Source organism: Agelaius phoeniceus, chromosome 2 (assembly GCF_051311805.1).
Source record: "Agelaius phoeniceus isolate bAgePho1 chromosome 2, bAgePho1.hap1, whole genome shotgun sequence".
Lineage (NCBI taxonomy): Eukaryota > Metazoa > Chordata > Aves > Passeriformes > Icteridae > Agelaius > Agelaius phoeniceus.
In genome coordinates this window covers 68575650-68597296 of record NC_135266.1, presented here as the reverse complement: position 1 = coordinate 68597296, position 21647 = coordinate 68575650, and the positions used below count along the sequence as shown (strand labels likewise).

General features: G+C 40.2%; 1 protein-coding gene across 1 annotated transcript; it reads left to right on the top strand.

Moving 5' to 3' along the window:
* The first annotated feature begins 1080 nt into the window (after nt 1–1080).
* Nucleotides 1081–9332, top strand: RFC3 (replication factor C subunit 3). Its single transcript, XM_054655119.2, has 9 exons — nt 1081–1246; nt 2472–2609; nt 3157–3224; nt 4885–4982; nt 5259–5440; nt 5681–5817; nt 5940–6038; nt 7030–7099; nt 8323–9332. Exons 1-9 carry the CDS (start codon nt 1160–1162, stop codon nt 8512–8514), a joined length of 1071 nt encoding a protein of 356 aa, XP_054511094.2. The 5' UTR covers nt 1081–1159; the 3' UTR covers nt 8515–9332.
* The last annotated feature ends 12315 nt before the right edge of the window (nt 9333–21647 follow it).

The following is a 21647-nucleotide window of genomic DNA, read 5'->3' as shown; positions in this document are numbered from 1 at the left end:
ATATTTTTTTGTAATTCTCTGTGTAGATATTCTGTATAGACACAAAGCCACACACACAAAGGGAACTTGAAAATTCACTGAACGACACATATATTATGGGCAAGTCATTGATTTGTAGTGAGGCTGCGGAAAAAGTTTTTGAGAAAGGGAAGAAAATAATCTCAATCCTTCTGAAAGCTGTTTTTTTTTGCCATAAACCAAAGTAAAGTAAAATAACTGGCGCAGGAGATATAGTTTTAAGGATAAAATGGCAAGATGAACATCATCAGATCACAGTGGACATTATCAATAAGATAACAGTGATGACTGCACCAAATAACAAGAAATAAAATTAAAAAAAACTATTTTATAACAAGATTATAAATTAAAAATAATGTCATTACATTATTATTATTATTATTATTAATACTACTAATAATAATTTATTGTAAATAATAATAACAATTAAAAGCCTTTTTAGGTGTTATGGGCTTATGGGCTTTTGGAGATTTCACATTCCAAATTATCATTGTAAACTCCCTCGACCAAGTCTTTTTAGTCTTAAGTTGCTCCAGGGGAAGTTTAGGTTGGACATTAGGATTAATTTCTCCACAGAAAGGGTGATTTAACATTGATTTAGCATTGGCATGTGCTGCGCAGGGAGGTGGTGGAGTCACTATCCCTGGAGGAGTTTAAGGGAAGACTGGATATGGCACTCGGTGCCATGTCTGTTTGAGTTGATGGTGTTGGGTCATATGTTGGATCTTTTCCAACCTAACTGATTCAGTGATTCCCTGAAATGAGCTACAAGAGGAATGATTTCAGACGGGGCTGAGAGTGCTCGCACCTCCAACGGGTGCGCGCTGGTTTGGGCTGGCGGGCAGAGTTATCTCCTGCGCAGCGCTTGGTGAGGAGCTCTCTTGTCTAAGCCTTCAGGGAGCAGAGTCCCGGCCGCTGCCAAGGCTCAGGGGGTGGCTCTGTCCTTCCGGAAGAGAAAACCCCGCGGCTCCGGCGCGACCTGGGCGGGCGGCGCTGAGATCCCCGCCCGGCCCGGGCTGGGGCGCGGCCGCCGCGCTTCTCTGAGGGAGCCGCGGGGCGGGGCCGCCGCTGGGCTTTGTCCGTTGGCGGCCGCCGTACGGCACGCGCCTCCCGCAGCCGGCCCGCGCGCTTGAGGAGCGCCATGAGCCTGTGGGCAGACAAGCACCGGCCCGGCGCCCTCGGCCGCCTCGACTTCCACCGCGAGCAGGCGGCGCGGCTCCGCAACCTGGTCAGTGAGCCACGGGCTCGGCTCTGCCCCGCGCCCTCCCCGCAGGACTCTGCCCGGGGCCCCCGCGGCCTCCAGGTCCTCTCTGTCCTCTCCTCCCCGCAGCGAGAATCCCCCCGGAGTCGGCATTGCGCCTTAATAAGGGGGAGAACTTCACTGTGCGGGTGACCGGGCACTGGAACAGATTGCTCAGAGTGGCTGCGAAGTCTCCGTCAATGGAGATAGTGGGGAACCCTGTGGATGCAATCCTGCACCCAGTGCTCTGGGAGGTTGAACCACTGTGGTCCATTCCAACCTGACCCATGCTATAATTGGGATTCCTTGCGGGCCCTAGCGCTGCTCTGTGGGGCCGAGGTCGGCAGCTTTCCCTCCGTGCAGGCCCTGCGTTTCCGAGTAGCGCCCGTGCCGCGGGAAGCGTCCCGGCATCGCTCCCTGCTTGGGAACGAGGCCCTGGTGCCAAGGAATCTGTGGGGAATCGGTAGCTCAACTCTTTCGGGAGCGGTGTGCACATGCTCTTCCTGCTGGTTTCAGTGTCCCCGAGAACAGGGCTTGGCTTGTTTGCCTCATGTTAGCAGAAATTTTTGAGGCGAGCAGCTAGGAAAGAAAGTCAGGACTCCTTCCCCTGCCAGATGTGCCGACTGGCACATGCACTTCCTCAGGGATGAATGATATCTAACTCATGGAGGTGCTTTCTGTAGGGTAGGATCAGATGTGCTCCAAGTCATGCATTTTAGCTTTCCAGGAGATAAACTCCTAAATATATATATGTGTGTGTATATATATATACGCACACACACAAACACGCATACACACGCACACACACATATATATATATGTATGTACATCATAACTATATATAAGCATTTGCTTTAAACTTTGTTTCAACCCTTTTTTCTGTGTGTTTCTCACAGTTGTCACTCTAGTTACTGTGGGAAGCATATAAGTGTTGTAGTGGGGGTTTTTGGGTTTGTTATGTTATTGGTTTGCTTGGGGTGTTTTTCGAGCAGTGAGGTGTTTGAAGTTAAACAAGTTGCACATGGCTGTCAGAAAAATATGTTTTATAGAAATGTTGCTGCAGGGAAGGATTTCAGCATTTTTAATTCTAGGTGCTATGTTGTGATGGAGCTGGTAAAGTCATTTAATGTAAACTTGGGTGAAAATGGAAGGGCAAATGATCTTATAAGGAAAATACTGTGGTAGCTAACTGATCTTGTTTCTTTTTGTTCAGGTTCAATGTGGTGACTTTCCTCATCTGTTGGTGTATGGACCATCAGGAGCTGGAAAAAAGACAAGAATAATGTGTTTGTTAAGGGAATTATATGGTGCAGGAGTGGAGAAACTGAGGATTGAGCATCAGAGTATAACGGTAAAAAAATAAATCTTCCATCTCCTGTGAAGTAATGTGGAAATAGTGATATATTTTGTAGAAATAGTGATATATTTCTGTTGTGAGACCTTTGGAGTTATTTGAGTTTTAAAAATTTATTTTCATTTTGCACTCAGTATCTTCAACCTTTTTATGTAATTAATCATACCAGTTTGGTTATACAAACAAATTATTTTCCAGATGTTCTTCAGGCCTTCAGGTGTGGGGTTCTCTCTTGTTTTCTGTGCCTGCTTGGCTGTTCTTGTGGTGAAGGTTCTTTTGTTCAGAGTGGGTTTTTTAATTTATTGTTTACAGTTCATTTTGGACCATAGTATCTCTGCTGTTGCTATTTTATGGGCTGGATGATGTGTCAGTATTCCTTTTTTCTTTGGAGGTGGGGCTGGGACTGTAGGAGATAAGCAAGTCGGTGTCTCCAGAGTTCTTTGATCTCTGAGACTCTTTGGTTTGCCTGTTATTTAGCTAGGTGTAAGCTCCAAGAGATTTTTAGAACACTTTCTGAAACTTAATGTGCTTATTTTCTACGTAGGCACCTTCTAAGAAGAAGATTGAAATTAGCACCATTGCAAGTAATTATCACCTTGAAGTTAACCCAAGGTAAGTGTGCAGTAAAAATGCCTCACTTTAAAGGTGAGCCACTGGCTGTGTTGTGAGTGCCTTCAGCCTGGCTGTATGAGGGACTGATTGCCTGATTTGTTGCCTGAGCAAGTTAGGTAATGGTCTGTGGGTTTGGTCTGCAAATGAGAGCAGGGAGAGGATTTTTAATTGAACAGCTGTAAATGAACAAAAATTTGGATTGCTGTATACTTAAGGCAGAAATGTTCTGTTTAACTGGCTATGTAAGCATGCTGATGTTGAGGAATAGGCAATGGAGACAATTCTGGATTCACAGATTTCACCATTTCAGTTGAAATTAAGAACTTCTACTGGAACTAGCACCTCCATATCATTAGTTCCCTCACAAATACAAAAATTAAGGAATTTGAAAGAACGAAAGGCTTACCCTGTAACTCTCCAAATAAAGTGTTTAGAGCATGGGAAAGACCACCACAAAATACTGTGGATCCTGTCTTGAGTGAGGTCTGATATTGATTTAAACAACAGAAGCTCTAGTGGGAGCTGTCTACATTTTCTTTGGCTGTTATGAAACTGGAGGTGATAGTTTGGAGACCCAAAGCAAATATTTGTATTTACCTGAAACCACATAATGTTGCTTTAAATCACAGTGAGTTAATGTCATTGTGCACTGGGTGGTGTTGGTTACTGCTAAACCATAGCTCATGCTGCCTTGCCATATATAAGTTATTCTGCACTGCCAGGTCTCCTTTAAAAACTCATTCTTCAGCTAATCTGTTTATTGATTAGTGAGTATCTGCTGGTGTGCTAATACAGACACAAATAATTATCAGCTAATTACCAATAAAAGCTGAGGGTTATTGGTAATCACTGTTTTGAATATGTCATTTTGGTGATATCAAATGTGTGACCATTCCATCCGGCTGTGATAACCTGATACTACTAGCACTCTTCCTGTTACTCTGTATAGAGTACTTAGAGCTTGAAACATAAAATAATTATAGTTCAATTTAAATACAAAAGTGCTGAGTTTTGATTAAGGATTAATATCCTGATTTGTAGGCTTTCAGTAACTGAGCAATTGTCATGTTTATGTCTGACCAGACAGTAAACCTCTGCTGTGCAGTGGCCTGTGAAGTTTGACTGAATTATAACAATGGTGAAGTCATGTGCATCTTGAGTAACATGGAATGGGGTGAATGGCTACCAAGGAGAGGAAGTGAATTTCTGGGAAGGACTCTGCAGAATAAAACCCCGCATTTATATCATGCATCCTCTCATGTGGTTAGGCTTAATTGTTCTTCCCATAATGAGTAAAGAGGTTCACATTGTGTGTCCTTGTTCAAACTAGGTAAAAAATGTTTAGGTTTCTCATCTGAATAAAAGAGGTTCTATTTTAGTGAGTTAATAAAATATTTAACAATGGATTTACTATATTTGAATAAAGTGCTACTAATCCAGTTGTGCCTGCATAAACTTTTGGTTGTTTTTATTATACAGGAGGTAACTTTCAACAAAGTGGGTCTTAGTTTAATTAGTATATGGGTATTAGTTTAATTCTAACTCAACAGCTTCTGAATTCTTTTGGCATTCTTGCTCATTTATTTGTCTTTTGGAGGATGTATTTTATATGCAATATAAAGTTGTTTTAAAACAAGATTTATTCAAATTCCTGGTGCAGTGATGCAGGAAACAATGACCGTGTAGTAATACAGGAGCTCTTGAAGACAGTGGCACAGTCCCAACAGCTTGAGACAAGTACTCAACGAGATTTTAAAGGTGAGTAAAACAGTTAAAACCAGTCAAAATGCTTTTTAACATGGAGAGATTTCAGTTCACTGTTTTGTTTGTACCTGTATGTTGCATGAAGACTGTACAGTTAAAAAGGCACACAACTAATCTTAATCTTTATTTTTCTGCCTGTGGAACCATGCTGTGCTTTTCTGTGTGTTATCACTTATTTTGGTATTATTGCTTGTAGGTATCAAAAGTATTTTTTTCTTAAAAAGATCTGATATTAATACAGAACCCCACTATGTTTAATCCTTTTTTCAGTGGTGCTGTTAACAGAAGTTGACAAACTTACTAAAGACGCTCAGCATGCTTTGCGAAGAACAATGGAGAAGTACATGGCGACCTGCAGGTTGATCCTGTGCTGCAACTCAATGTCAAAAATTATAGGACCCATTCAAAGCAGATGCCTGGCTGTACGAGTGCCTGCTCCCAGCATTGAAGATGTACGTTGAAACAGAGGCAAAAATAAGTTACTATAAAGTTCTTAGATCTAAGTTCTTGGTGTGGACTTACATTTTGTTTTCACATAATGACGTAGTTTTCTTTTGTGTTGGATGATTTTCCAAGCATGGCTTATGAAAGACTGGTCCATCTCTGGTCCAGAAATCTTTCTAACAGGAGAATCTGTAGGTGCTGAACAGTTTGCAAAGTGTTGTACTCCCTGTTACCTGTTTTCTGTCTAGATCTGCAATGTCTTGTCCAGTGTGTGTAAGAAAGAAGGCCTGACTCTTCCTCAGGAGCTGGCTCAGAGGATTGCAGAGAAATCTGGCAGGAATCTTCGGAAAGCACTACTTATGTGTGAGTCCTGCAGAGTGCAACAGTAAGTCACTGCAAAAATTAATGTAAGTTCTACTGTCAGACATAAATAACCTTGCTTCTAAGGCCTTGTTAAAATAGGCAACAACTTGCTTAGATTGTAATCTCTAAAAAGATATTTCTTAGGTATCCTTTTACTGCTGATCAAGACATTCCTGAGATGGACTGGGAAATTTATTTGAGAGAAACTGCAAATGCTATTGTTGGCCAACAGACACCACAAAGGTAGGTGAATGCATTTGTTAAGAGCTATAAATGATGTTTTCCATGTACTGTGGAACCTAAAAAAAAAAGTTGTGTTCAAAAATGTGGTGTCTCCAATTATGTGTAGTTTTCTGTATTTCTGACTGGAGCTGGTACTTTGCAGCCAGAGGAGTGGAGCTTTAAAATTGCCAGAGAGTATGAATGAGTATCAGGAACTGAAGAACTATTGTTTTTCCCTGTCAAAGCTTAATAATCTAAAGTGACCTTAGGCTCAGTTGCATGTTGTGTTTCCCCATTGGGTGTTTTTTTTGGTGTGGGAATGGTGGGTGGGTGTGGTCATTCTGGTTTGTTTGTTTTATGTAAAGTTTCTCTTTGACTATCTTTAGCATAAAGCACCTTTGTAAAAGAACTGGGAATGAGAATTTGTTGCCTTTTTTGAGCACATTAGGAGATGACTCCTGTGTCCATCTCACTGTCATACCCAAAGTCTGATCCTTTTAGCCTGTTCCCTGTATTATTTGCACAAGATGTCATTTCATTTAAATGCTTGTAGCATCTGCCCTTCTGTTTTCAAAAGCTGAGCTTTGGCTAATTGTGTCAGCTCTGCCACCTAATTGTCTTTCCCTTTCTTATAAACAATGAAGACAGAAAAACAGCACAAAGGAACTCTCTGGCTGTAGTAAATTAGTCACTAGTCTTTAGCATGAATAACTTAGATATGAAGAAAAATTAAAGGGAAACAATCCTGAGACAAATTACAATAGCCTTGTAGCTTCTAGATTAGCTGAGACCATTGTAACTAGAGTATGTGTCATTTATCTTTTGAGTAAAAGGTGATATGCAGCCTTTGAATTGACTCATGCAATGCTTTTGGTTTTAAAATAACACCCAAAAGCAAAAAAGAGACATTGCTTGGACTGCCTCTTTTCCTGCAGTGTATTTCACTAGTTGTGAAAGACATTAGTTTGCTTTGGGATCATACTTCTCATATTTTGTAGTGTCTTTCCAACAGGCTTTTAGAAGTCCGTGGACGGCTTTATGAACTCCTGACACACTGCATCCCTCCTGAGATTATAATGAAGGTAATTCAGCTATAGCTCTTAATGTGCTATACATTTTAATATCGTGACTGTCTCAACTAAAGCTTTTTTTAAAAAAATGCACCAAAACATCATAAATTATCCAGATATTGATGAAAAGCTGTGTCCTTTCCAAACAGACTAAAACTTGTTCAGTGGTCAAAGAAAAACAGCATCATAGCTGAGTAAAAATAAAGGTGGACATTCTTAGTCCCCTTCACTTCTCAGACCAGTTACTATATTAAAGCATAGTTGAGGATCTTGATGGTCTTTCACAGCCTTAATGATTAAATGATTCTGTGGGCTAATCTTTATATGATTGGTTTTCTTTTATAAGTTTTGTTGTTATAAGTTCATTATTTGCTATGTCTTTGTGGAGAGGTGTCCAGCAGAACTATTCAAAGGCAGATGTCACCTTGGGAAGAAAAAAAAGCAAGTGGGATGTACGTGTTTTTATTTTAAGGATACTGAAGACAGCTAGAGTAGAACAAAGATCAAAAATAATGTTTGCAACTTAACCTAGTAATGTTTGCTTTGCCATCAGAGATAATTTCTTTTGACATAAACAAATTTCTGCCTTCTGATGGTTTTGGTACTCAGATGTTTCTTTAGCTTTCCTTTCTTACAGTAGGCTAGTAGATCCTGCGTTGCTGTGTTTGAGAGGAAAAAGTGCATGTTCTCTACTCACTCCCTCTTCATAAACTTGAAATGGTCTAGAGATACTTCTCACTTAATCCTGGCTGTTTTAATTGAGATGGATTAGTGATGTTTTATTGCTGTCTCTAAAATAATTCATTTTGGGGTTTTGTAATGACTAAAGTATTGAAGTCAAGTTGTCTTGTGTGTCTGCACATAAATACGTTCATAAATACAGACAGAGACACTTAAATTCTAAATAACCCTTTCCTTGGTTTTTATTAATGTTGTTTCTCTTTGTGCTTGATGCTGTCAAGATATAACTAAGTGGTTTTAATACACTTGCTGTCTTGGTAGGAATTCTCCTCAGGCCATGTGCCTACATGCAGTAGAGGTTATAGTGTTTGGAGATGAGGTTAATTAATTTTCTTTTATTAAGGCATAAATTATCCCAGTAAATGAATATATTTTCTGTTGGAATAATGAGTGAACTATTAGTTAATGGTTAGTTATTTTCAGAGAACCAAAGTTACCCTCTTAAGAAAAAATACATAATTTTTCAAATGCTGCCCTGTTTTTCCCCATTTTAGGGTCTTCTGACCGAACTTCTAAATAATTGTGATGGACAACTGAAAGGAGAAGTGGCACAGATGGCAGCCTTCTATGAACACCGCTTGCAACTGGGCAGCAAAGCCATTTATCATCTGGAAGCATTTGTTGCAAAGTTTATGGCAATTTACAAGAAGTTCATGGAGGATGGGCTGGATGACATAATGTTCTAACTGATGCCCAAAGTTGTACACAGAATGTTGTGTCAAGATACCAATGGTCTTGCAAATGTCTAGTTGTCAGTGCTTGATTACATGTGGGTCTAGTTCTAAGTCAAATATTTTTGTTTTGCTATTTAATAAAACAATGTTTGTGCAGCTTTAGAAACCAGATGGATTTTTTGACAACCACAAATCCATCTTTAGAGCCATACAAAATACATTGGCCTTTCAGAAAGACAGCACATTGCCTTGGAAGATGTGCAAGATCAGAACTGCTTTGCAGTATTTGTAAGCTGATGTTAAGAAGAGAGAACACAGGTGCTGTGTGCTTCGTTTTTGTTTGTTAATCACAGATGGGCAAGGCTGAAGGAAAAAGATGTTTTTTCCATGTTCTGCCAAGTTCCACCTTGAACATGTATGTTCTGCCTTCTGATTTATAGATCTTAGTGTTTGTCTGGCTTCTTTTCTATAGCCTGAGTGTTTTCTGTGGTGTGCTCACACCAAATGTTTTCTTTCTTTTTTCTTTGTAAGCAGTTGCATTGAAATTGTGGAGGAGCAATACTTTGGTGTTGCTTGTAAATCACATGTAACACCTTGTTTAGAAGGATTATACCTTCATAAAGCAAGTTCACTTGCTGTCTGACACTCTTGGGTCAACGTACATAATGCTGTTCAGGTAAAGTTTATTACTTTGACTATTTTTTTAATGAAAGGAAAAGTTTCAGCTTTCTACAAGTATCTTTTACCTTTTAAACTGATATGTGACATTTTTAAAATGGCAAAAAAATTGTAGCAAATATGAATAAAAATGCTGAATTGTTTTTTTCACACTCTCTGACAGTCTAGGTGTATTCATCTGCTTTGATGTAGACGTCTTTCAGAAAGGTGGGATATCCCACACATGCTGTAAAACTGAAGGGAGCCACTGAAGTTAAAAAAAATCTAAATAAATACAAGCAACAAGAAAAAGTGAAAAAACAGCCTCCCAAAATAATAATAATGATAGTAATAGAGAACCAACAATACCTGTGCTGCAAGTCTTTCACATGTTATGTCTGTGTACCATGGTACTATAAAAATTACTGAATTCATGCTCTTTATTACTTCTCAATGCTAATTTAGGCTATTACTGGACAGTATTTAAAGCTTAAGTTAATTAAATATTGCTGCTGTTCTCAAGGACTTAAGGGTTCCATGTGGGGTGTTAATGCACAGCTTGCATTCAGATTCATTCTCAGTAAGATGGTGCTGCCCTGTTTCCTGCTCAGGGGGACTCCTGAAGAAAGAGATGATGAGAGTTTTTTTCCTTCCATATGCTTGTCACCCAAATCCACAGCACTGGTAACTTGTCATATTGTGAATGTCTTCACTGTCAAAAAATCCTGGAGAAACATTAAACTAGGCAGTCATAGTGAAAGGAATACTTAAGTTCATTACAAAGTAGGGCATAACTTTGTAATAGGGGTGGCATAATTACTGCACCTATAAATTGACCCTCTCTGTCCATAGCCTTGTCTTATCTACTGATTTTTAAAAGTGGAACAGTTTTTATGATTTCCCTACTACTAATGTATAGTGTGTGATAAAGTGTTGAGTTCAAAGGATGACAAAACGCTTCCCCCTCCCAAAAAAACCACCCCCAAAAGCTCATGAGGGAGAAGAGGAATGTATGTAGGGGGTTGTGAAATGCATAGGGGCAGTGTTGCTGCTTGCTCTTTCAAAAGGCCTCAGCAGCTTTGTCTAGGAGTCAGAAACACCAGTATGAATCTCTGTAGGTGTTGTTGCTGCTTGTTCAGTTTTCATTTTTATCCTTTATTACCTGGGATGAATCAAGAGTAGCCAAGGATGGAAAAATGGTATAATGACAGAATTTCTGTGAGAACATGGCAATCACTCATCCCGAGAGCCAGCATTTCCCCCTGCTGATCCTGACTCTTGTCTTCCACAGTCTAAAACACAAATTTAAGCACACATGGGCACAAGTATTTTATAAGTCTCTGCACGTCTTTCCTTGCTAGTAATTTTTCAGGAAATTTTGACTTAATATCCATAGGCTTCAGGGGAAGTGGTCATGCTACCAAGCCTGTCAGAGTTCAAGGAGTTGTCTGGATGTTGCTGTCATATTGTTTAGTTTTAGTTGTCCTGTGAGGAGCACAGAGTTGGGCTTGATGATCCTTAGGAGTGACTTCCACCTTGAGAGATAGTGTGATGACGATCAGTAAGTGTTGTGCTTTCTGGGAATGTTTTAGAGGTTCACTCCCTTAGATGCTGCTTCCTCTCCCTTAGGGGCAGTTGCAGCTCTTGCTTAGAGGCAGTGTGATGCAGAACTGAGGTGCTGGGCTCTGCTGCAGGAAGCAGGGACCCTTGAGCTCATGCAGGTGGCTGTCGGAAATAACACTGAGTTTTCTGCCTTTTTTTTTTTCCCTTCATGTGGCTCCCATGCAAGTCCTTTTACCAAAAATACAGAATGTTAGCTTGGCAAGTGAGTATCTTCTGGGTGGGCACCGCTGCCTCTCCAGCCTGGAACAGAATCACAGAATGATTTAGGTTGGAAAAGACCTCTGAGACCGAGTCCAGCTGAGCCTGCGCACACATGACCCAACAACAGTGCTGTGCTGAAACTACTGGGCACAGCACACATGCCTTGCAGATCAAGTGGAAGAGGCAGTGCAGATAGACTCCTGAACACTGACTAGGACAGGACCAACCTCTCAGATGATCCTTTTCTTCAGCTGATTTTATCTTTTGAGACCTGCTTAGAATTGCTGCTGAATTGCATGCTGAGAGGATTACCCTTGCTTTTATCCAGTGACATCTCCTGCTAGCTGGAAATGAAAACTCCAAGCTGCTCCCTCCCACGTGAGACTTAAGCACTGAAGGTGTCTGAGGGGTTGCAGAGGAGTCAGCTTCATGATAGCATAGAAAGCCAGAGGTGAAACCCATCTAAAAAAAAGGATCAAGAAACTAAAGGCAGCAAGTACTTCTGTTGAAACTTTCTGTGCTCTGTAGAGATCAGCTGTGCAAAGGGTAAATGGTACATTCATACTTTATTCCCCATCTCTGAAGCCCAAGTGCTAACTCCTGTGAGCAATGTTATTTAAAGAATTTGACGTCTATTGTTGAATGTACCCTGAAGGCTAATCAATAGTACATCATTCGAGGTGCATGTCAGGAATTAGTTACATTTCACAAAATGGCTAAGATTAAAATAATTTGTCATTAACTTCAACACTTGAGAAATTGACTCAGAATTTTCTCTGTCATCAAAATTGAAATTATTTTCTGTCCAAATTAACCAGGATCCCTGGTTCCTACTCCAGGTTTTTGCTTTTTTAAATTTTTTTTTTCCTTTTTAATGCTGTGGATGCTTTGCTTGTTTTCAAGTTGACACCTGTAACAGTTAAACATTCCTTTAGCAAGTTGTCTGTCTTCTACAGTTGTGTACAGTTGGTGAACTTCTGGAAGAAATTGAATGCTCTGTTTCAGCAATCCTGGCATTAGTAAATTGTGTCCCAATCATTTGAGCCTTAGGTGATGTTTCAGTAGAGGTGGGTTTGGCACCTCCTAAATAAGAGTGAAGCATTAGCTATTACAAACATGTAGTTTCACCACTGACACCACTGGTCCATCTGTGTTTCTCTTAGCAGCCACCACCTCTGTCCTGGCACCTTCTTGGAGCTATCTGCAGTTCTATCCCAGGACATGGAGTAGGTGTTGGTCTTTCTTATATGTTTTAACCTCTTGCAATGTATACAATTATAAAGAATAAAGATTGGGCATGGGGAAGTTGAAGACTGAGAGCTGGGGACCTACTGTGCTGCTCTCTTTCTTGGCTGACCTCAAGTGTTCCCAAATGATTTTTCTTGGTTTTCCCTGGGACAATCTACTTTGCTGTATGAAATGTGATGCTTTTAGTTGGCAGCCTGTGACAACTAGTGAATGGCACAGTTTCACTATAGCTCAATGTTGCCAATGTGGGCTTTCACTGCAAGCAAGCTGGTGTTCTTTTATTAAACTTGTGATTGTATGTTCATGTCAAATGATTTTTGTGCCAAAGTATAAAGGCAACACTTAGCTCACTCCTGGTCACAATGAGATATAAAAGGCACGCTAGTAAAGCATGTGTTTTGTGAAATCCATAGAATATTTCCTGTGCTTTTTACCACTCAGAATCCTTCTGCCAAATGTTATTTCAGTCTTGAGTGAGAAGGAAGGAAAGAAAAACAGGAGCCCCTTCAAAGAGAAGAAAAATAATCAGAATGACAAAGCAGGCAAAGACAGACCCTGAGGGAAGACAGGTACACTCATTAATTGTATTTACATTTCAAAGACTAGTCACCTGTGGTGTTCTCAATCATACCTTACACTTATATTCCCTGCCACCCACCATGAATAATAAATGCACTTTTGAAGATAGAGTAAGTGACCAAATAGGCTTCTTCCAGTTTTAATTTTGTGGATGATCTTAATTTGAGAGGTCAGTACAAATGCCTATGGTAAGTGACAATTTTAGGCCAGTAATTGCTAATTAAGACAGAAAGCAAGATGCTGGCTAAGGCACTTTCAGATAGATCACAGATAACCTTGCAGGAGCTGATTAACTCAAATGGAATGCCTCCTTAGGTGATAGCTACCAAATGACACTTGGAACAATTTTTAAAATTAAAAAGTATGAGGGAAAAGGATTTATGAAACTCTTGGCAGCATTTTCTCTGGAGGAAGAATTTTGATAATAAGTGGGGTTAGCTGTTTGCTAATTAGGAAACAATTAGAAGAAAGACATTTACCCAGTGGGCAAACATCTTTTATGATAGACTCACACTCATCAAACCTATTTATGCTGAAGGAGGATAAACGTTGCTGTGCTCACAGCGTCTCAGTGATGTGAGCAGCACTGGCTGCTGCTCCTGTGCCACCTTTGCATGGGCTGGCTGGGACTCAGTGTGACAGTGCTTAATGTGGCAAGCACAAAACAGAGAACCCTGCACTGCGCTTGTGATCCTGAGGTAGCTGAGGACAATTTCCCAGAGCTCCACAAAAGAAATTAGGAACACCACAGCAACCATCTGTAGAGAAAACAGAAATCTCCAACATTAGGGAATTTTTTGGGACCTGCAAGCCAGAAAAAGTAAGGAGATAATCATTGATAGATCAGAGTTAGTGTCAGACATTGGAAACTTTTCTGAAAGTGTCCCTTGGACAGGTGAGGCCTCAAATAACCATAAATTCAGAGGGGTGGATGCTTTAAAGTAAAGCAGAGATAAGACAAAAAGCAGCAACCTTTCTACAAAACAGGGATGTGTCATCAGCACTGCCTGGTGAAAAGCTGGAGGGGATGATGAATCTGTCTGAGAGTTAAAGGCTGAACTCCTCTCTATATTCCTTCCACAAGCAATGGAAAGAGATGAGCAGGTGCTGAACATGAGCTTGCTAGTCCAAACAAGTCTTTAAGGTGTATTCCATTATTCATCCTCTAAAGGAACTCTTCCTTGCCATTAACTCCATAGGCAATAAAGGAGTACAAAACTAGACTTACATACAGATCTACTGACTCGATGCCTAAATGAAGCCAGAAGAATTGTACCTGTCTATTCTAGAATCTAGCACAGAGCAGCAAAGAGCACAGAGGAAAACAAATTGAGATCAAGTGCTGCTCAGGAGTGCAGAGCATTTCCCTCCTATATCCCTTGGCACAAGGTAGTGCCTACCTTGTAGACTGCAAATGCAGACTGTGTGGAAGAAATTAAGGAATGAACTCAGTCCTGGTTTTGCTACTGGCATTCTAATAAAAACAAGGATGTAGAATATAGCTTATGTCTTTATCACATTTCTGACATGCATAAATGTGAGGATTTATTAATACAAGATCTTTGCAGACAAATATGTATTTTTACTTTCTTTCCACTTTGAGGGCTATGTCTGAAAGCAGTTTCTTTTGCAAGAATCTGAATTAAGTCTGATCCCAAGAAGTCCAGAGGCAGCCATTGTGGGTGCAAGGCATCTCACATGGCAGCAGGTCTGACCCATCCCTTAGGCAGAACTTCCCTGCTAAATTGGCCCTGTGCAGTTCATTTCATTCAAAACAAAGACATTAACTCCTTGTTTGAGGTGAGAGTTACTTTTAGAGCTGCTAACAGTTGTCCAGAGATTAAAAATCCTTCCAGCTAAGCTAGTACTGTCCCTGTGACATGGATCTTGTTTGGAAACAGCTGGATCAGGTAGACAGGGGATCGGCATTAGGAGAACTCTCGTGGTGACTCATTGCACCTGAGGGAGGAACTGGAGATTATGAGCTCTAAAGGAATGCTGGAATAGGCTAAAACCTTCCAACAGGAGTAGCCAGGTTCAGTGAAAATACCTGTGTTGTTCCAGGAAAAAGCTAAGTGTCAGGTGTGCTTGAGGGAAGGACTGGCAGCTACCATCAGAGGCATTTTTCTTGTGCACTGTGTGGGTAAACAGCCTGTTGAACCAGGGGAGCAAATATGATGGAGGGGCTCAGAGGTGCTTTAGGCAACCTGAAGATGCACTAAAAAATGCAGAGATGCTGTTAGAGAACGGTGTAAATAGTGCTGAGGTTGTTCCATGCCCATATGGGCCACTCATTTAAGAGTTGGACTGGGTTATCCTTGTATGAAATGAAGGGAATGGTGTCAACAGAGCTGAATGGCAGCAACATTTTGTGTCTGAAAATTATTTTCTCCATTTGCTAACAGTGATGCTAACATTTAGGGGGAAAAAAGGAGCACTGCAATCATTACAGATGGAGGACACTGATTAGCCTATCTAGCTCTTCCACCTGAGAATACAAGATGTACTATGATGGTACCGTGGAAGGAAGTAAAGGAAATGTTATTACAGATATTATATCCAAATTGAATTAAAGCTGCATTAAAAACCAGAGACTGCTGCACTTTTTCATGCTAGGTCTGAAAACACGATATACATCTGCTACTGACAGGCACGTAAAGAGCATGCAGGGGCTTATTTCTCAGAAAACAAGTTTGATCTCTGACTTGCTGCTTCACAAATCCATGGAAACAAAAGCAGGAAGTAAAATTATGGACAGACATTAATAAATAAACATCAGCAAAGCAGCTGTGTTGTTTGGGATTATTGTTTGTTTTGCTTCCAAATATTTACTTTACATTGCAAACTCTAACAGTAAATTGTTACAGTTTCTTTATCTATAAAAATCAGGTAATGAATCTGACTTTCTTTGCAAAAGATGAATCTGCAGTTAAAAAGCATTATGTTAATAAATATTTTCTCAGCTGACTAGCAACCACTGGAAATACTTTTCTGTGCTGTGCTCATTCACTGTAGAGATTTAAATGAGTTACTAAATCCTTCTGACTTCTAATTTTATTGGCAGGGCAAGAGCAATCCTTAAAACATAAACCCCCTTTTAAAACTGTGTTTTTGAGGGGTCATGTAGTGGCATACAGGGAGGCAAGTATCTCATTGCTTCCTTGGCTGTGGCTGCTCCAAGGCTGTGAAAATATCTCTGGAATGTGACAGTGTCATGAATTACTGCCTCTGCCACGAGGGCTCTGTACACCCAGTAATTCTCATAAAAGCCAGTCTGTCTCGTGTGACTGGAAATATCATATGGGCTGACAAAGTGGAACTGCAATAAAATGGTGTGTCTTTCACTTACTTCCCATGTTATGTTACATCAAGTGGCAGAGTACAATAAATTCTAAAATAAAAAGTTGACATGAATGATTATATAGTAATAAATGAACAACAAAGACTTTTAATGCACACATAAAAATAATCCAGCAATCACCTTCCAACTGTATTTTATCTATTTTCAAGCAACAAAACACAGCTGGCAGCTGTTTATGAAAAGAGATCAGTATGCTAAAGTGTGCTCAGCCTGAAATAATAACTCTAGGAAAAAATTTCAATAAAGATGTATTTTAAGAACAAAATCAAAGAAAACAAAGTCACAGAACCTGAGAGTTTCAAAGCAGCTTCTTCCTCATACATGCCCTTCTCACCAAAACAAACCCAAGGCTATAAAAATTTCAGGAACTGTTTTCAAAGGCGCTGAGGTTTCAAAAGAAAGAAAACCTCTAAGTATTCCCTGTGCACTTCAATAAGGGAATTTTCCCTAGAACTTCCACACTTTAATGTTTTCTGTGATCATGCACCAGTTGGTGTGGTCAAAGTACAAATGAGTAATGCATAGCTCAGGAATATGGTGCTCTTTCAGCTTGGCCAGTTTCTTTCTTTAAAAATGTAGCAGTACCTCAGTCAGGCCCCACCAGGACCTGTCTGCTGTCAGCTGTGCTTGGTCAGGGCACTCTCACTGACTTTTTTCTGCATAGAAGCACCTACTCTGCTTTTGCTCTGAGGTTAGCAAGAAAGCTCCTTGGTTTGGGTGATGGTCTATTTTAAATTGTTGTCTGACAGCTAACTCTTTCTGATATGAAATCAGGTCAGGTGAATACACTCTGCTGCAACCACAATGACTACCTGCTGCTGTTAGGGAGCTGTACCTTTACTTGCCTGAATTCTGCATAGCAGCTTCTGAAAGCCTTTGAGCAGCATGGTGGCATGGGCAGCACAGGTTTAACAGCCACTTCAAAAGTTGTTGTATTTTAAAAACTCAGTTTGCAACGTAGAAAAAGTGAGAAGTACATTTTGGAAATCCATGTGCTTTGTGTTTTTTTCAACTTTTTCTCCCCTTTTTAATTCACTCAGCTCAACACTGTAATTGCCATAACTAACGAGCCCTTCTTGGTGCCATTGATCGCCCAAATCTAATACGGAGTCAAGTGATCTTGAGAACAGAGACCATCTCAGAGATTTCTCTGACACTGTGCACAGTGCTTTTTCTCCCCTCTGCAGGATGAGCTCTGTGCTGTCCTGCATAGCTCTGAAGTCCCATCCAGCTTATGACAGGGCTGTTTCAAAGCCAGTTCTTTGTCCCTGTGAAGAATTGATTTTTGTACTCCATGTGAGCAAGGCTCACCCGAGGAGCAGGAAGGAGGTGAAGGTTTCTAAGGAACAAAGTTGTCTTGCTTTTCAAATCTTCTCCATTTTTGCTCCATTGCCCACACATATATCATTATCTGGCCTCCTACTCTCAAGATGTGAGCCATCTCTTTTATCACTTTCATGCGCCTCTCTTCCAGTTGAAAAATGATGTATCACTAGAAGAGAACAGATAAGGTGAATAAGTATCCCTTGAGGCACTAATGAATACAGAGTGTAGGGACAGGGACTGGCTCTGACACACTGGAAGCTGATGGTTTGCACTGCAGGAATACATCAATTATCTTCTGTTGTGCTATGTGTGGTTGTAGTACCTTTATCATCTCTGACATGCTGCTAGCTTTAACTTTAAAGAGTCCCTTCCACACTGTCGTATTTTAAAAACACAGCAGAATTTAGAAATGTTGAAACAACTGACATCTGTCAGACTGGCAATAAACAACAAAATGATCTTTTCTCAATGAATGGCTATTTGGTCAGTGGCAAAGCAACCTGCAATGTTGAATCAAAATATTGGTGAAAGAAACTTGGTCAACCTGCATTTGTCTACTTCTTCCCAGTAACAAATATATACAATTAAAACAAATAGTTAGATAATCTCATTCCTGTGCAATACCCCCCTCCCAGCACACAAACATGTGAGATGTGGAGAGCACCTCATAGGATGGTGAAACTCAAGCAATGCACTTTTCCTTGAGCCAGAACCCAGTTTAAATTCCACTCTCATTTCAATAAAAAAATTTGCATAAGAAAGGGCGATTGGTCTCAGACTTTGGCAGGAATTTGCAGAATGACAGTGCTGCAGTTTAGCTCCTGCTCTCAGGCTGAGCAGCTTTGGAGCAATTCACAACAAACCTGGAGTTTGATTAGGTCTTGGTGCACAGCGGGGACTTTGGCAAAGGTTCTGCTACATCAAGGGAATGTTAAATCCTGTAGTAGTGCTGGAAAGGAAAGGGCACGTATTAAAGACACTGAAAACAAAAAGCAATGGAATTAACGATAATTATCCAACCTTATATTTCCCTCAGTGAAAATGCCCTGTGCTAGATGGAGCAGAAATGATGGCTTCCACAGAGAAACAATGTGTCTTTCAAGGGAAAATAAATAAAGGCTTGATTCTTTCTAGAAACATAAGTAGAGAAAATGCTAGCTGAAGCTCTGTACGTGTAGCCTCTAGGTGCCTGTCAGGGTAGCCATTCACCATCAGATCCATTTTGCCTCAGAAAAAGAGACACTTTACAATTAAAAGAATAACAGCATGCAGTCCAGCTGTCATAGGAAAACACTGTAATGAATGAGGCACTCAGAGCCTCAGTGGCAAGGTGAGGAGCAAAAGGCAAGCTTTAAAGAAATAGGGTGTTTTAGCATCCAGTTATTTGACTGCTCTGCCTGTAGGTTTCACTTTTCTGAGATCAACAGAAATCAATTCTAAAAGCTTAGGTCTTCTAGCAGTAGTTGAGATGTTGATACTGAAATGTTATGGCCTTTGTAATTAAAAATACATCAAGTATCATTAAGGAAATTACAGTTTATTAACACAATCTCACACTGAACAAAATTTTAGTGTTGTCAAGATAAATATGTCAGATAACTTTAAAAGGTGTGGGTGATGTATTCCATTTAAAAAAATGCCTAAATCTAGGAAATAGACCATTTGCATGGGGCAACATCACACAGAAACCACAGATTATTATGTGAATTACTCCACATGATTGTTTTTAATCAAAGCCAAGCCTGTGAGACTCCAAGACCACCATGAAGTCACATTCACTTAAAGCAAGCAGCTCACAAAAAAAAAAAATTCTTTTCCTTGACATCAAAGTCGTTGGCTATGGAAATTGTTTAAACTGAACAAGTTGCACTGTGCAGTATTGGTGCTGCTTCAGAGATGGAGCTGAGCTGGCAGTGAGGCACAAACACCAAGGCCTGACTGCAGCCCAGCAGTGACATGAGCCTGCTTTCCTCCCCTCCAGTGCAACAGTTCAGATCTGCTTCTCCTGCAACTCCTTCCATACTGATGAGTCAATGGCACTGGAGAGAATATTTCATAGAATCTTAGGATAGTTTGGGTAGAATAGAAGGAACCTGAAGATCACCTGCTTCCAGTTCCTGCACCATGGAGAGGGACACCTTCCACTAGACCAGTTTGCTCAGAGCCCCAGGTTCAAGCCCCAAGGCCTTGAACACTTCCAGGGAGAGGACATCCAGAACTTTTCTGGCCAACCTGTCCCAGTGCCTCACTACCCTCATCATAAAACATTTGTTCCTATTATCTAATATAAATAAAGTTTAGAAAGTCCCTCTCCATCTTTCTAACAATCTCCCTTTACTCATTGAAAGACTACAATAAGTTCTTTCTGGTCCTTCTGTGCTACCTCTCACCATCGGTTCAGCATCTTTTAAGGGGATTTTCCACCATCCAAGCACTATAAAACAAGGTTCCAGATGCTTGAGAGTGCATTTATTATAGTAAAAGGTACTTTAAATCAAAAGTAGCTTTGTCCTAGATTGCAATAAATACAGAAACTTGTAGGGGGTGAAGACAATATCAGGACAGAGGAAACTTATTCTGGGTCAGAGCAAATGTCCCTTCAGCATGGTACTGTGGCAGCAGCCAGCACCAAAAGTACAAGGAGAAAAGAGGGGAAGAAGAGTGATGCTCTGTCCCCTTGTTTCCTGTGGTCTGCAGCCTAAGAGCTGTATCTGATAGCCAGGGATGGATCTGCCCTCCATGGATACTTTCTTGGACTCACTTGTACTTCTGATTACACCAATTCACATGTCAAACTAATCTGCAATTTAATTAAATAGATTTTTTTTTCTATTTTAAATGTTTCCCTGTGGTTCTTCTGTTGCAATAAACCACAGAAATTTACTCCTCATTCACTAATTTAATATAGCTTGTGAATTCCAGGATGCTATCTCCCTCAGAAGCAGTATGAATTATACACTTCCTTTAAGACACTTTTGTGATGACACTATTAAATTAGGTAAAGAGCCACAGCCCATTAACCTGTCCTCATACATAATCAGTTTGCACCTTTGATCATTATAAAGACCTTTACTGGTTCACCTATATCCTTCCAGAGATAGAGAAAACCTGAATTTCATGAAGTATTTAAGATATGGGTGCATCAAGTATTTATCTTCTACCATTCTTCTGCATTTTAATTTTTGTTCTTAATATTTGACTACTGTTTTGACTGGGTTTGAATACTCATCTTTTCAAGGCACAGAAAATGTGTGTTATGATGATTTCAATTACATTCCTGAACGAACAGAGGATACCTTAGTTACCCTTAGTTAATTTTTTCTATGTACATAACCTGGCAATTATCCACAAATACTTTTCTGAGATTTTGCACTCAGACCTTGGTTTCATGTGAGAATTTTTCTTGCAAATCCTTGCAGCTGGTAATCCTGAATAACTCTGCGTCATCAGCAATCTTTATCACTGGCCTAGGAATTTCCTTTGTAAATATAAACTGGTATCTGTTGAATAGCAGCCTTTATATAGGTGCTGTACACACATACTGAGCATTCACCATTTTCACACTTCTCTACCAGCATTTTACCCTTCTGGCTTTCCCTTCCAATTTTCCTTTGAGTTTCTTCCTTTCTGGTAATAAACTTTTATGCAGTGAATTTTTTAAAGCATTTTCTAGCAAGTAGTTTGATTACAGTCCCATTAAATTTAGTGAGAGGATGTGGTTCTTGCACAATTACTTATTGATGTGGGCCTGATGCACTCTTTCAGACTAATAAGAGTTTTTTTCCCTTTTGGGGGTTCTCAGATTAATCTTTTCAAGAGTCTTTGTGCCCCTGTTGTACCATTTACACAACCTACACATGGAAAATTGTGGTTTCTCAATATTGTGTTTTCTGCCCCACTGGCCCTGTAGTCTCTTGCAATAATCTGCGGTCATTTTCTCTAAGTTTATCAAGGAGCTGGCAGTACATCCTTATTTTTACACTGCTCTCCTTTGTAGCTTTCTACCTACTGTTTTTTCTTCCAGAGATTTATCCTCCTGCTACTTTTTCCACAGAGGAATATTTAGATCTTTTATCTTTTTTAGCTGTTTTGCAAGCCTTGTAACAAAAGGTAGGAAAACCCCTTAAGGGCTTTAATGAACATCATATCA

Excerpts from the sequence above, each read along its gene's own strand:
- RFC3 (XM_054655119.2), top strand. The coding sequence starts at position 1,160 with ATGAGCCTGTGGGCAGACAAGCACCGGCCCGGCGCCCTCGGCCGCCTC. Across the intron at positions 2,610-3,156 it reads TTGAGCATCAGAGTATAACG|GCACCTTCTAAGAAGAAGAT; the intron begins GTAAAAAAATAA and ends TTTTCTACGTAG. Across the intron at positions 4,983-5,258 it reads TACTCAACGAGATTTTAAAG|TGGTGCTGTTAACAGAAGTT; the intron begins GTGAGTAAAACA and ends TCCTTTTTTCAG.